This window comes from Anomalospiza imberbis, chromosome 21 (assembly GCF_031753505.1).
Source record: "Anomalospiza imberbis isolate Cuckoo-Finch-1a 21T00152 chromosome 21, ASM3175350v1, whole genome shotgun sequence".
Taxonomy (NCBI): domain Eukaryota; kingdom Metazoa; phylum Chordata; class Aves; order Passeriformes; family Viduidae; genus Anomalospiza; species Anomalospiza imberbis.
This window is the reverse complement of record NC_089701.1, coordinates 9,269,359-9,284,917: the sequence shown is the minus strand read 5'-3', so window position 1 is coordinate 9,284,917 and position 15,559 is coordinate 9,269,359. Positions and strand designations below refer to the sequence as shown.

The following is a 15,559-nucleotide window of genomic DNA, read 5'->3' as shown; positions in this document are numbered from 1 at the left end:
GCGAGAGAGAGCAGCTCCCCTTCCCCCCTTTCCTTCCTGTCTGTGCAGTGGGGATCAGCTTCAGGGATTAACTCTTCCTGCTCCTCGGCCTCTCCTCCCGGTGCCGTGTGAGCCAACAGAGAGAGAGTGATAGAGACTCTGTGTGACCACAAGAGATTAATTAAACAGTAAGCCCTAATTACTGAGGCTAAGGCTGACCGACTTACTGTGTCTGCAAGATAGCTGAATACTTAATTTAGACGGGAGTGTGGACATAACTTTCACCATTAGCTGAACAAACAAGGAGCACCCGAGCTAAACGGATCGGCAGCCTGATGGATGTGGGGCTTCCTCCGGAGCTGTCCCGGCAGCCTTGGGCGCCCTCCGCCTCCTTCTGCCTGGCCTCGGATTTTGGGTAAGGGGGAGCCGCTTTCTAAAGCACGAACCTGCCCCAAGGGATTCCCCGCTTGTCAATGTTATTCAGATTCCAGGCTGCTTCTCAAAGTCGTTGTCGTTTGCATTTCACTGCAGGTTTGGAAAAAAAAAAAAACAAATGGGGGAGAGACTGAAAGGCATAAAGGCAAACCCAAACCCCAACTCCCAGTGCAAGGCAGTGGAAGTAGGGCAGCCAGCTCCTATTCCTGCCTCTCAGTATCTTCCTTTATAACAATAACAGATTCTAGGAAGTGAGGGTTAATCTGTAGCTGCAGAGCTTTTTATTGTGTTTCTCCCTTTCCGTGTGCATTAACCTTTCAGATTTAGAAGGCCGTGCAGTTGGGCATTGCTTTTTAAAAAAAAATCCTATTATCTGTGCGTGCTGCATGGCTCCTGATGCAGTCCCAGACAGAGTGACAGCCATTCCCCCATTAACTGCGGCTCATTGAGCACTTCATCAGACCTTGAATTGGTGTCTTAGGTGGACTGGAGGTCCCAAGAGGGCTTGAAGTCTCGCTGAGCTGAGCACTCTGCAGAGGAGGAGAGAGCATCCCAGGATCATGGAACAGCTGAAACAGGGAAAACACGAGCAAAGGAATCTTGATGCCTGTTTTGAGATTAGGGAAATGGTGATTTAGAGGCTGGAGGTGTCGCTGTGTGCACAGGGGTGTTAAAAGTGCTCGTGACAAAGCCTTGGGGACCCCCAGGTGTCCTGGCTCTGGTTTCAGCACTTGGCCAGCAAACCTCAGCTCTGTAAGAGCTGCACAGCACCACACTGGCCACAACTACTCCTGCACCTGCAGAAAAGGGCAGAAGTTACCACTGCCCTGGCTTTGCTTCTGTGTATGTCACATGTGAGTGAAGGTATCTGCAACCTCATCCAGGAAAAGTTAATTAAATACCCAATTTTAAGGTGTCTTGCCCACATTTTTGCATGCATGATCCATTTTGGTTGTGCCATAATGAACTGAAGACCTCATATGGGAAACTGATCCTTGTTTTCTGCCATCTGACCACATGGCACTAAACCCTGCTCCCTTTCCTGGTTAAAAAGGCCAAAACCAACTTGAAAATGGGAGTATTTGGGATGGCTTCAAAGCTAGTCCTGGGAACATTTCCCTGTGGTGTTTTCCTGCAGAGGTGGTGATGTGTGAGGTGGGTGCCACCACCCTGGCTCGAGCTGCACCGGTGTTTCCAAAGGATGAAGGGTGAAGGTGAACTCTCACTGACTGCAGCTGCAGAAATCTGTGCTGTCACTGCTCCGGGTTGTTCTCTGCTCCATGGTGATGCCTTCTGAGCTGGCCTTGCCCAGCCAGCTTGTTTCAGCTGCTCCAGAGCAAAGGCTCTTTTTTTTCAGTGCAAGAAAACCGTCGAGGTTCTCTGTTCCCCCTCCATGGCCTTGCTCAGGTGTGTGGCGTAAGCCAGAGCCTGGTCACTGATGTTGCAAACACATTTTGGCCACATTTTTCCAGCTGTTGGGTGCAGAAACCTGCATGGCAGCTGCAGGGCTCTATTTTCTCCCTTAATTCCACAACAACAGCCGTCCTCCAGCTGAGGAAGGAGAAGGCTCTGAAATGTGGTGCTCTCCTTGTGTGGTCTTCAGTCCCCAAGATCTTCAAAACTTTGGAGACCTTTGGGAGTCTGGGCTCTCCTGCACTTTGTCTTTGGGCATTTCATCCCAAACCTTGGCAGCTGTGGGCATGGAGCTGTTTCCCTGGCTGTTCATTTCTCTTCTATGCCTGAAAAGTTTCTCTTGCTCATCATGAGAAGATGAAAAGCTCTCGGTCTTTAATCAATAACAATGCTGAAAACAACCCAGGCAGGGTGTGACCCCTGCTGCAGTGGGATTTGACACCTGATACACAGGGAGCTTTGAGTAATGTCCAGAAAACTCCTGTGGGGGACAAGCACAGAAAGGCCGGGGTTTTGTCTTCAGCTTGCATTAACCTTTGGGCAAGTGACTGGTGAAATTCCCAAATTTCTCTGACATTTTTGCCTATCTGGCTCCAGATCTGGACATGGTGCTCTGTCAGTTCCTAGGATGCTTCTGCCTCCTGGATTCCCAGAGTGAAGCTCATGCAGAGCTGAGCCTGTACACGACTCAAGTTCAGATAAAGTCGGATTTGAAAAGCTGTTTTGACATAGAGATGCTGAGAAGCATCCAGGCAAATGTTAGAAGAGCCTAAGGAGAGGAGAGACCTGAATCTTAAGGAGGATTAGATGTCTGATCATTTACCACAGACAGATATGTACTGAAAGACAGGCAAAGACTCCCCAAATCTCCCTCTCCTGGTGATCAAGTCCTCAGTTAAATTGAGGTCTAAATAATGGAAGAGAAGTTGTGAAGTTGTCTTCCCTGCTGGCCAGTCTTGGAGACCAGTGGGGTAGAAATGATCTTAGAAATAAAAAAATAAAAATATGAGGCCAAATATACTTGTAAGTTCCTTTTATCTCTCATCTTCTCACAGCTGCCTGCCACAGGCACTCTCTGTGTGCAAACATGTTGCTTCCCCACGGAGAAAACCCTGTTCTGGTGGTGCTGGAGCTCAGAAGGGAACTCTGAGCACCACTGAGGTGTCTCGTGCCTCTTCAACCCTTGAGCAGCTTTGTGTCCCTGTGTCCTGTGATTTCCTGGTTATTTCCTGTGAATTTTCCATGGTGCTGTTCAGACATTGGTCCTGCTGGCTGAAGTCTTTTCTGAGCTGAAAACATCATTTTTGAGCTACCTGGGACTGAACTCGGCTGGCTCCTGCCACAGCCAGGGTTTGGAGTCGTGATCCACCTACAGAGGAATTCAGTTCAAGAGGAACAGCATGAGCACAACAGCTCCTGGTCCCCTGGGGCTCACCAGGGTGGGGAAGGTGCTGAGCAGGGACTGCCAGCTCCTGCTTTCTCTCCCTGCCCTGCTCTGGGCTCCATTCCCCTTCCCTCAAACCCATCTCAGCCGATTCTTTCGACACTGCCTTGGTCTGTGGTGGCCTGGGGGAGCTGTGTGGTGCTGTGGGATCGGAAGGGTTCCAGCCTGGGGGGTCTGTGCAGCCCCTCATGCCGAGGTGGAATTGCTGTGCAGCCCAGGGTCCCCACCCCAAGCAATGAGCTCAGGGTCTCTCTTGCTCCACGTTTGGGCAGCAGCTGAGGGTAATTGGCCCTGGGGGTTTAGGACACTAAACAATGCCATGATCAGGACTTGCATAGGAGGAGCTGTATCTTCAAAAGGCTTCTTTTCCCTTTGTTCACTCTCTTATTCTCGAGAAAAAGTTTCAGAGCATCTTCCTCATGGATTTTACATAAAGCCATTCTACATCCTCTGGCAGACCTGAGTGCCAGCTTTAACAATTTCCTCTGCCTGCATGGCAGCACAGCTGGTGCAAAATGGGAGTGAGGAGAGCAGGAATCCCTGGCCAGGAGCACCTTGGGAAGCTGCTTTTCTTGGCCTGAAGCTCTGAACCTTCCTGTGGGCTGGAAGGAGATGTGCAGTCTGTGCTGTTTGTTTATTTTTAAAGGAAATGTGCTCCCGGGAGCTGCTCTGCTTGGCATGACCCTGGATCCAGAGCCTCAAGATGGGATTGAAAAGGCTCCTCTGTTCCTCAGCCTTGCAAATTCTGAGTAAATAACAGCCTGCCTGCAGTTCCCCGAGCTCACCTGGACAAAAGGTATTCTGGAGAGCTCTGACCTTCCCTCCGAGCTACTCCAGGTGTAGGGCAGGGTCCAGGGAAGTCAGAGCATGATGGGAGTCCTTTCCTTCTTAAAGGAAGAAATCTTTCCTGCTGCTGTTTTTGCAAATGTCCCCACTCTGTCCTGCTCAGAGGGGGATGTTGGGGCTGTGTCCCTAAATTTTAGCCACCGTCCCTCATGCTGGAGGCCTGTGCTGCTGCCTCTGGAGCACAGCAAGCTGGAAATTCGCTTTGTGATTTCCCCAGAAACCCCTCCAGAGATGGAACCAGACTGTCCCAGCAGCTCCTGGGAGCTGCCCTGCCGGGGCAAACACAGACCACAGGTGCCTGCCGTGGTCCCAGTGTCCCAGGCAGGAGCATCCTGCCACTCTGGGCCATTTTCTCTGCCCTGACTGTGCCTTGCCAGATGGAAATGCTGCTCCATTAAGCCCAGTCACCTGCCTCAGGCTTGGGATGGAAGTGAAAGTCCAGGGAAACGCTTGATTGCCTGGCAAATCTGCTCAGGGAGGAGGAAGGTTCCTTGCTAAGCAGTGCTGGAGAGCAGAGTGATTTACTCACCTCTGTCTTTGGGGCTTGAGAGGAGGTGTCACTCATGACCGAGTCCATTTTTAGAATTTTCCATGGAATGCTCTTTGCCCTCCTGTAATGGGAGATTATGGATGTCTGACCTGTTTCAGTGCTCCAAATTTTTTGCTTTCTCTTAACTCCCCTGCTTTTCTCCTAATCTTAAAAAGCCCAACTAAATCCTGACGCTTCCCTTCTAAAAGCCAAATAATCTTTGCAATTGCAATCTCCTTCTCTTCTTTAAGGCCTTCAATGCTTAAGGTCTGCGTGATCTTCCTTAGGGTGTGAAAAAAAGCAATCCAGGAAAAAAGCCCTGAGCATGCAGATTGAGGAAAGGGCAAACTGGTTTAACAGAGCATCCTCATGACATGCTCACACCATTTTCTCACTGTCACGAACACCCCCACTGCCCTGGCTGCTGATTTCACTGCAGTGCTGTGGTGGGGAGTTTGTTCTGGGAGAGGCAGAGTGGTTTGGTGGCTGTAGGAGGAGAGAAGAGATGTGGAGGTCAGGATTTTCCCTGTTTCTTTTTTTAATTTTTTTTTTCTTTTCAGAGCTGTTGTGTCATCCATCCCCCTGATTCTGTAAGCACAGGAGGATGAAGATTTGTGGAAAGCAATGTATTTTTTTCTCCATATACTGATTTCCATCTGGAGAGGTGAGGGGTTATTGCAAATGACATTTCTTCTTCTAGTCACTGAGAAAAAGTCAGGTTTTTTCACTGAAAAAGGATGCAGGAGATATAGTGGCCAGAAGCACAAAAGTGAAAAATCAAACCACTAAGAAAGTAAGTTTAATAAAAATGAAATGAGTAAATGTGTCGGCTGGGGGAAACTTGACTTTCAGGTGAAAGATAAATCCATCATAGGATACAATGCAGTGAGGATAAAAACGGTTTTTAGGGAAAATTTTAAAGAAAGAAGAGCTCCCTGCACCCTCCTTCTCCATCCACAAAATAAAGGAACTTTCCCATTTGTGTGGATCAGCTCAGCACTGCTCAGGGGTGAAGATCCTAGGAGGAAACACCGGTTTGAATCTCTGCCCAGAGTCTGTGTGAGTGGAACAGGGATGCTGAACCACTCCAGCATCTGTCTCCGGGCAAAGTTTTTCCCAAAGACTCCAGCTCTCAGCTTGATCTGCAAATTACCCAAACCTGGGGAGGGGGAAAAGGTCTTTTATTGCATTGCCAGCAAGCGGAGAGGAAGGCAGCCTCCAGCCTGGAGCTGCTCTCTCTGCCCTGGTCCGCAGGGCTCGCAGACCTCTGTCGGTGTCGGGGGCTGGCGGTTCCTGCTGCGTGCGACCCTGGAGGCAGCAGGATGTGATTCACCTCCTTCCCTCGCTGTTTTCCGTGCCTCAGAGCCGCTGCCGGCTCCCCTCGGCTGCCGGTGCCGCCTCCGGGAGCGTCTCCTGCCTGTGCTGCATCGTGCGAGAGCCCTTCAGACACCGAGCCCCGGCGTAAGGAGCCAGTTCCTTCCGGAGAGTCACCCTTTGCGTCTTGCCAGACCTTATTTGTGTCACTTGTGGCTGCTGCCAGCCCTCTGACTGGCTCCTGAAGCCAGCAGATGTTATTGCTCCAGGCTTGCCTGGTCGGTGGGTTGGTTTTGCACTGAGCTTGGATGACTAAGGCAAAAAACACATTAGCGGCAGAGTCCAGGCTTTCCTTGCTGTGGAGCAAGTGCAAATGTGCCCCGGTTGACAGCCCTGACTTCTCCGGAGGGTCCCTTCTCAAAGTTAATAGTTTCTACCCCAAATTTAGCCTAAAATGCAAAAGCATTTCCTCGCCAGCTACTGCAGTGACTGTTGCCGTGCGGCGCTCCAGGAACAAGGAGGAGTTATCTCTCTGACTTGTGCTGGAGGGAAGCAACAGAGGGTGTTGGAATAAACAGGATTAAAGGATTTCGTCCATAAATACAGGATTAAAGGTATCCAGCGCTCTGCAGGAGTCATTCAAACCAAGGAGAAACAAAGTAAGTTGTGCAGAAGGGCGCAGCTCTGCTTGCAGCCAGCCCGTGCCGCACATCCCCGCACCGCCCCAGCGCCCGGAGCGCTGCGGGGACCGCATCCTCCGCCCCGCATCCGCCCGTGCCCCAGCCCCGAGCCCCCGGCGGCTGCCAGCTGAGCACCCCGAGCCCCGCACCTCATTTCGCACCGTGACAGCCCCCCCACCCTCGGCGTCCGCGGGGTTCTGAGGGCACCGGCGGGGTGACGGGAACTGCGCTGCCCAGCGCTGGCCGCGCCGCGGCTCGGGGCACCCGTGGGGGCAGCAGCTGGGCCGTGCACGTCTGGGCAGCGCACATCTGGGCAGCGCACATCTGGGCAGCGGCGCGCAGGCGCGGGGGCTGCCTCGCCTGTGCCCCCCGCCCATCCGAGCGGCGGCACCCCCGGCCGGGGCTCTGCGCGCCCGCGGAGCGCTGCGCAGGGGTGGGGGGGGATCGAGCCCTCCTTCCCCCGGGGAGTGGCCGCGGCTCAGCCGTATTTACCGGGGTGGGCGGCGGCGGCCGGGCCGGGCCGGCTCCATCCTCCCTCCTCCCTCCCCGCCCGCCCCCCGGTGCCGGTGACTGGAGCGGGCGGAGCCGCGGCGGCCGATTGGCTCCGGGCATCACATGCGGCGGGGCCGGGCCGTGCCGGAGCCGTGCCGGGCTGGGTTGGGCACGGCGGAGCGCTCCCGCGGCGGGCACGGCAGCAGCGCAGCCCCTTCCCAGCCCAGCGCCCCGTCGCCAAAGGGACCGCGGCCACCGCGGCCACCGCCCGCCGCCCCGGCCATGAGGTCGGGCCAGAGAGACGCCACCTGTGCGGGGAGGTGAGCGGAGCCCCGGCGCCTTCCTCCGACCCCCGGGCAGCCACAGCGGCGGGGAAGCGCAGGGGGTGGAGGAAGGAAAAGGGATATTTTTTGTTTTATTATATATCGATCTATTTTTGCCGCGATCGATCCCGATCCCGCAACTGAAGCCCCCGGAGGGAGAAGTGCTGCGCGCTGTGATGCGTCTTCCTCTCACCTCGGCTGCCAGTTTGGATTGTAGCGCCCGGCTCCGTGCACTGCGAGGATGGCTCGGTTTGGGGATGATCTGCCAACCCGCTATGGAGGTGGAGGGCCGGCCGGGGCTGGAAGAGGGAGCAGCCGGCAAGGTGGCCCCCAAGCCGGCCAAAGGATGTATAAACAGTCGATGGCTCAGAGAGCCAGGACTATGGCTCTCTACAACCCCATCCCTGTCAAACAGAACTGCTTCACAGTCAACAGATCCCTCTTCATCTTCAGTGAAGATAATGTTATACGGAAATACGCCAAGCGAATAACAGAGTGGCCATATCCTTTCAGGGAGGCTGTGTGGGCACGGGGGGAAGCTGGGGAGGGGGAGAGGGAGGCTGAGGGGCAGAGACCCCTCCAGGCAGCGCAGGGCGAGTGTCTGCCGCTGATGCAGACGGTGTGATCGGGCTGTGCCATGGGTGTGTGTGCCGGGGAGCCGTGTGCCCGACATGATGCACGGCCGTGGCAGTGGGAATGTGGGAATATGGGAATTAGGGAATCGCTTCTGAGGGAGCTCCGAGGGTCCTTTTGGTGTGCTTGATGCCAGGGGTGTGTAAGCCATGTCAGGGTGTCTTTAGAGGTGAGATGTACAGGTGCATGGATTGACATTTCCTACAATTCAAGTCAGCTTCTGTGAGACTCGTGTCCGTGAATCCTGATTTTTAATTCCATCTTGGAGCCTTTCAACTCTTCTGTCTTCCTGTGAATAGAAGATGGAATGTGGGATAAAAATGGTGACACCTTAGCACTGAAGCTACATTGATAGTAAGGGACATTGAGAGCTCAGTTAAATCCCAGGAATGCAATGATTGCAGCTCGGTTTTAGCACATCCCCTCCGGAATCCATTCGAATCAACATGAATCATGGCACTTCGATTAGGTGCATAGCCTAAGCTTAGGCTGCATGAAAAAAAAAAATTAAAATTAGCAAAACCTTGTGGCAGAAGGAGGCAGTAAGTGGGGAGAGGGATCATCTGCTGTACTGTGAAAGGGGCAGATGCTTTCTGTCTGATACCCAGCTCCCAGGCCAAGTGAGCTGCAGTGAGAAGGGGGCTTTGCTCGGAATGATGGTGGTAAGCCGTGAGCAGAGGGGAGCAGGCTGAGGCTCCCAGGGAGCAGATTTTGCGTGTGTGTGTACAGGAGTGCTTTACACTGGGGGTCTCAGGAGAGCCCGTTGTTTTCTTTTCATTTCATATCACACCCCTATTAATCCTGAGCTAACAGCAGCAGGGCCTCCTCCCAGCCTCCTAGCAACACTTTCAGTTGCCACACAGGCCAGCTCCTGCTTAGACTTCCCCAGTTTTCACTTCCTGAGGGGCTAACAGGAAAAATACACCAATGGAGTCAATGCACTTCCCTTCTCTCCTAACGCACACAAACACGTATTGATCTTTCTGTCCATATTATACAATCCCAGCGATTGCTGCATTTCCTCATCCATTTCTCCTTCCCTGCGTTTAAGTCTGGATAAACAAGCCCCAAACCCCTGGTGACAGGCAGAGCAGCGCCTTGACTGCGCGGGTAGACTCAGGCTTTCCCTTCCCTGCCTCTTGGGCGATTCGGCTGCATCTTTCCGGGGGATGTGGGGAGGGGACCCCCAGTGCGGCGGAGCCGGGGGACCGGCGGAGCCACCGGCGCTTCCCCGCGCCGGAGCGGCGGGGCCGGCGGGGCCGGCGGGCGGGCGGGGCCGGGCGCTGTCCGCGGCGTTGGGCTGAGCTGACCACGGTGCTGAATCCAGGCTGACCACGGCGTTGAGATGAGCTGACCGTGGTGCTGCGCCGAGCTGACCACGGTGCTGAGCCGAGCTGACCACGGTGCTGTGTCCGGGCTGACCATAGTGCTTGAGCTGAGCTGATGGTGGTGCTGAGCTGAGCTGAGCACAGTGCTGGGATGAGCTTATCACGGTGTTGAGCTGAGCTGACCACGCTTTTGAAGCCAGGCTGACCATAGAGCTAAGCTGAGCTGACCACGGTGTTGAAACCGGGTTGACCGTGGTGCTAAGCTGAGCTGACCGTGGTGTCGAGCTACCCTGACCATGGTTCTGGAGCCAGGCTGGCCACAGTGCTGAGCTGAGCTGATCACGGTGCTGAGATGAGCTTATCTCGGTGTTAAGCTGTGCTGACCACGGTTCTGAAACCAGGCTGATCACAGTGGTGAGCTGAGCTGACCACGGTGCTGAGCTGAGCTCATTGTGGTGCTAAGCCGGGCTGATGGTGGTGCTGAGCCAGGCTGACCACGATGCTGAGCTGAGCTCCCCGCGATGCTGAACCAATCTCTCCATGCTGCCAAACCGAGCTCTTCGAGTGCTGAGCTGAGCCCTCCAGGGTTGTTGTGTCTGCGGTGCGGCTCGGCTCGGCGCTGTCCCTGGTGCTGAGCTGAGCTCTCCTCTGTGCTCAGAGGAGCTCCCCATGGCGTTGAGCTGATCTCTCCGCAGTGCTGAGCCCATCTCCCCGCAGCGCTGGGTCCATCTCCCCGTGGTGCTGGGTCCATCTCTCCATGGTGCTGGTGCCAGCTCTCCATGGTGCTGGTCCATGTCTCCATGGTGCTGGCCCCATCTCCCCGTGGTTCTGAGCCCATCTCTCCATGGTCTGGGTCCATCTCTCCATGGTGCTGAGCCCCTCTCTCCATGGTCTGGGTCTGTCTCTCCATGGTCTGGGTCCGTCTCTCCATGGTCTATGTCCGTCTCTCCATGGTCTGGGTCCATCTTTCCATGGTGCTGAGCCCCTCTCTCCATGGTCCTTGTTCCATCTGTCCATGGTCTGCTTCCATCTCTCCATGGTGCTGAGCCCCTCTCTCCATGGTCCTTGTTCCATCTCTCCATGGTCTGCTTCCATCTCTCCATGGTGCTGAGCCCCTCTCTCCATGGTCCTTGTTCCATCTGTCCATGGTCTGCTTCCATCTCTCCATGGTGCTGAGCCCCTCTCTCCATGGTCCTTGTTCCATCTCCCCGTTGTGCTAAGCCCCTGTCTCCATGGTCTGGGTCCATCTCTCCATGGTCTGGGTCCATCTCTCTGCAGTGCTGAGCGGAGCCATCGCCCACCCTTGGCCCCCGCTGCCGCCTGTGGCACGGCTCCACCCTGGCACAGCTGGGGATCGGCACAGCTCAGGGTGGGAGATGGTGGCAAAGAGCAAGGGGGCACCTGGTGCCAGATTTGGATTCTTTTCCCTCCCCACTTCCCCCCTACATCCCAAAAGGGCGCCGAGGGTTTTATTCTCACTGAGAGCGGGCATTGCAATCGAGCAGTAATTCATGTTTTAGACCTGGGTAAGTACTCTAAGTTGAACTTTTCATGCCCATCACTTATTTGCACCATGTGCTGAAGTTAACTGTTTCTGAAGAAAAATTCAGCAGATGGTGTTTAGTTGTATAATCTATTTGGAGGCAATTTAGCTTATCAATCTCATTGAAAACCAATACATATTAATAGTTTTTTATTTCCTTTGGACCTTTCGCTTTCTTGCTCCCGGATTCCTTGAGCAGCTCAGTTTGTGTGAGTCTCTAACTCTCTTAAAGAAGTGCCAATTCCCTACTTCTCTTCCAAACACAACCCAGAAAGAACCGAGGAAGTCAAGGAGACCAAATGTCTCAAAAAAATATAACAAATCTTAGAATGCTCAATTAATGCAACTCTGTGGGGTTGGGGTTTTGGATGGGGTTCTTCTTGTATTGTCCAGTGTCTTCTTTAACTTCTGGTCCCCACTCCATTTGAATACATGATTTTAGCTACAATCATAGCCAATTGTATTGTGCTGGCTCTGGAACAACATTTGCCGGATGGAGACAAGACACCGATGTCAGAGAGATTGGTGAGTTGCATTCATTCATTTTCTTTTTTTTTTTTTCCTGGTCTAATACAAAAAGCAGTTGGCCACTGAGTGTTGGGAGTGTTTGGATCTGTTTTAAAGATCCACACGTAAAAAGACAGGCATTGATATGACAATCAGAAAAAATCTGTCACAGCAAGGATAACTGTCCCCTCCAGATCCCATCTGCACAAGAATGCTTCATCACTCCAGCCAGCCCTGCCCAGCCATGGGAGAGAGCTGGACCTTGTGTTATGATCAGAAGGGCTTCAAACTTAGATTGTCTCTAAACCAGGACAGGAAGGAGCTGAGGAATGCTTAGAATTATCTATGGAATCAAATGAACTTCTTTGTAATTTTAATTTTCCCAGGGAGTGGTGGAACAGAGCGACCTTTTAGGATTTGTGTGTCTCTTCCTGCCACAGCACAGATCCTTCAAAGCAAACTTTGGGTTCGGATGATTACACTTCCTTTCCCCCCAAAAAAAAAAAAAAAAAAAAAAACGCAACCAGCTTGCAGAGAAAAATAATTTACCCGCAGGATTTATGGTAATGAGTCCAATTACCTTATTTCAAAAGAAAATAGAAGAATAGCTTCAAAATAATTCTCCCATTTATCATCCCTGTAGGAAAACTGTGTAATTCTTGGTTTGATTTTTCTCCTACTTTTAATGATCTGGAACGTCTTGCATGCCCAAATGCATTAATCCTGGTGCATGTTCAAAGGATGGATAAATAGGGATCCATATGTGTTTTCCATGTAGATGCTATATTATGCAAACAAAGATAACATTAGGCTTGCTGCCAGAAACAAGAGCCTCTGAACAGTGGTTGCTGCAGTTCCCAAGGATGGCCCATGCCAGTGGGCAACTCTCAGAATCTCATTCTCCAGAAGCAGGAAAAAGTGTGTTAGTGAGCAGTCTGGAGAGTCAGGGTCAGAATGTGCTGCTGGTTTGGAAATGGATCCACTCCTGCTGGCTGTCCTCCTGCATGGGCCTTGTTTTCTCTCTCTGTTGGAATTCTTTTTAATTAAGAAGACAGGAGGATAAAATTAATCAATGATTGTATGTAGATCTTTCTGCCACTGAACCTGTCTTTCTGTGCTTTGGGGTTGGCTGGCAAGGCCAGCCTGGGGGTGTGAGCAAAGCAGAGGTTCAGAGCCAGGACTGAGCTGGGAAAGTGCCTTCCATGGTAATAAACATAAGGAAAAGCAGTTTCAGGGACGTTCTGGCTTGGCAATCCTTTGGTTCATGTTGGTTTTATGTTTCTCTGTATCCCTCGATTTATAAAGGCATCCTAGAGGCATTTTATTGTCCTTTTCCCAAGAGTGTTAATTTCATTTTACAGCACACACACCTTCAGATCCTGCCTGAATCATTCCAAAGGGCATTGCCAGTGAGCAGTGTGAGAGAGCTGTGTGAGTTAAATGCACAATCTCTGCCCTGTTGGCTCTGCCTCGGAGAGGAAGGAAGAATTAACCCCTCACTTTTGTCCCAAGCACTGTTATGTTTGATCCAGATACCCTGAAGCCATTTTAACTAGAGCACATTTGTAACTCTGAAGTATAAAGTGATTTTTCATAGAGTAGCACTGAGAATCTTTACAAGTCATGAAATACTTTTTATTTTTAACATAAGCTGGAAAGAATAAGCATTGTGACTAAGAAAATCTGTCTTCTAGTTTTCAAAGTGAAGCCTCTTTAGAATTCTCCTTATACTTCTATAAACTGGAAGCTGTTTCATCGAAAATGTTACAAATCTGTGTTAAACCACAGTGGGGAAATGTTCCCATACATTTCCCATACATTTTCAGGTTTGTTCAGCCAAATTCTAAGTCCATGCAGAACAGCAGGTGCTTTATTGCTGTCTTTAGCAGGAATGGAATTGGTCTTTTTTTGGACAATGGTTAATGGATATGGCTTTTTTTTCCCCCCTGGATTCATTAAAATCTCCAAATTTGAGATCATCAGCGAAGAGTTAATCAGATGTTAAAGATATGAGGTGCACATCATAAAACTTTTGTGACTGGGAGATGTTGGCAGAGTTGTTGAAGGAAAACTGAAGTTGCCCAGATAATTTGTTCCACAGAAACAAAGAAAAAAAAATAAGGTTGTCTGTTTGGTAAAGCTGAGAAAAAAAAGGGAGGAGCCCATGCAAATATTTTAATTATTTTTGTCTTTTATTCAAAATTCTCCTCTATTTATCTCCCCAAGACCCAGGATATGATCCTATAGTGCAATCTCACCGGGCTGTTTTCTGTGCTCCTGTTATTTGTCAGACAGGGTTAACTGAGCACATATCTCAGCACATGCAATATTCCAAGATTTTGAGTGTCTGAGTTAGGAGAATTCTCAGGATGTATAGAAAAGCATTACTTGGCTCTGGGCTGGAAATTCTGGTCAAAATCAGGGCTCTGAGAAAGCACCAGCCTGGTGATCAGAGCATTTAGTGGTGAACTGGAGGAGTGGCTCAGCTCCTCGATCATCAAACGAGGAGTAAGCTCATTCTCCTACCAGCAGCAGACTGACCTACCCCGAGGCCCTTTCCTTCTCTGAGCTGGAAGTCTCACATGCTCTGGATGCTGGGAATGTTTCCCTCCCACCAGGAATTGTCCAGTGGAACAGGTTAGATCCAGGATGGAACAATGTCCATCTCCACCCAGTGCCGTAGCCAGGGGGCTGTGGGGTCAGCATCCCTCTATCCCAAAGAATACTGCATTGTTTGTGCACACAGGAGTGATGCAGCTGCAGAGATGCTGAGGGAGCTGTTCTGAGCAGCCCAGAGCCTGCTGGTGAGAGCTCCAAATGTGGGAATGGGAACTTCCCATCCCAGCCCCAAATGGTCTTGTGGGTACCTTGCTCACCTTGCTCAGCTCTTGGCTGTCCACACTGAGACCTCTTTCTCTCCCTGTCTCCTTCCTAATTGCTCAGTTTTCCATGAGGAGCTCCAGGAGATCTCTCCTAGAAGGACAGTGATGATTTCAGAACTTGCAGGACAGGAAATCTCTTTTCTGCCCTGCTGTGCCCTGGGGCAGGCCCTGCTGGAAGGCACCAGAGTGTCATAGTTGAGATGGAGACAATACAAAGCAACACACTCCATTTTCAGAAGGCTTCAAACTGTTTTTAATTCTAGCATGCATGCTTTTCTACATTCTTACAAAACTCAGAAGTTTACACTTTACTCGTTGGTCAGGAAATACAAACCAAGTGCTCGTTGGAACAGGCAATTGCAGGTTTCTCTTATTTATCCCATTTTCTTTCTTGGTTTCTATGTCAATGACCTTGGTAGAAAATTCTTCCAGGGGTGAACATGGATCCTCTTATCAAACTTCTCTCTGGCTCACAGAAGTCACTGTAAAACCTCTTCCACACCAGAGGGGCTGTGGGATGTTCGCTGCAGGCTCGGGGTGTTTGGCTCCCCCGGGTGTTTTGGATGTGAGGACAGAACATCACATTTCCCAGATTTTCAGCTCTGTGACAGCTCTGGCAATTTACTAATGGATTTAATGCTTTCTCCCATCCACAGGCACTTAGAGCAGTAATGTGTGAGCTGCTCATATTAACCTTTGCATGAACAAAGCATTTCACACCCAAACCTCTCCAGGCTGTCACATCTGAAGGCCAAGGAAAGACACTAGGACATGAAGTAGGAATGGTAATGACTTTCCAGACCCAGAAGCTGTTTCTGATCAGAAACATATTGATTAAATGTGTGTTTGGCCCAGTCTCAAGCTCTGCTGTGTCCACAGCAAACAACTTGCTGGCACAGCTCTGGCTGCTGCCCAGATTCTCTGCCCTCCTTCCAAGTACGCACAGGGATTCTCATCATCACCTGCTCTGCCCCTCTGGAACCCGAGCAGGGCCACAGCCTTCGGTCTGAAGGAGCTTCAGGGTGTCCTAGCAGGGACTCTGAGCTGAGGCAGGGCCATTTCAGTGCTGCACAGGGCATTCACCCACGTCCTTCCCTCCTTCCATCACACACAGTCAGGCAAATCCTTTTTTTTTTTTCAGCTGTAACTCCTCGCCCCAGTGGGGCATAAATTTTATTTTTTATCTTCTTGTTACTGCCTTGATTCTTGGG

At 51.3% G+C, this 15,559-nt stretch overlaps 1 protein-coding gene and 1 long non-coding RNA gene across 17 annotated transcripts in view; one reads left to right on the top strand and one right to left on the bottom strand.

Moving 5' to 3' along the window:
* LOC137486353 (uncharacterized) overlaps positions 1–15,559 on the bottom strand; it is a 417,767-nt gene that overhangs the window by 385,650 nt on the left and 16,558 nt on the right. The gene's annotated exons all lie outside the window — the stretch shown is intronic.
* Positions 7,252–15,559, top strand: part of CACNA1B (calcium voltage-gated channel subunit alpha1 B) — a 300,242-nt gene continuing 291,934 nt past the window's right edge. For 14 of the 16 annotated variants that reach the window (XM_068211531.1, XM_068211529.1, XM_068211532.1 and 11 more), the window contains exons 1-2: positions 7,254–7,956; positions 11,379–11,484. In XM_068211531.1, the coding sequence (XP_068067632.1) occupies positions 7,697–7,956; positions 11,379–11,484 (366 nt within the window). In that variant the 5' untranslated portion in view covers positions 7,254–7,696. Of the gene's footprint in view, positions 7,957–11,378; positions 11,485–15,559 lie in introns of all 16 variants that reach the window. The other 2 variants (XM_068211541.1, XM_068211540.1) reach the window with 2 other exon arrangements.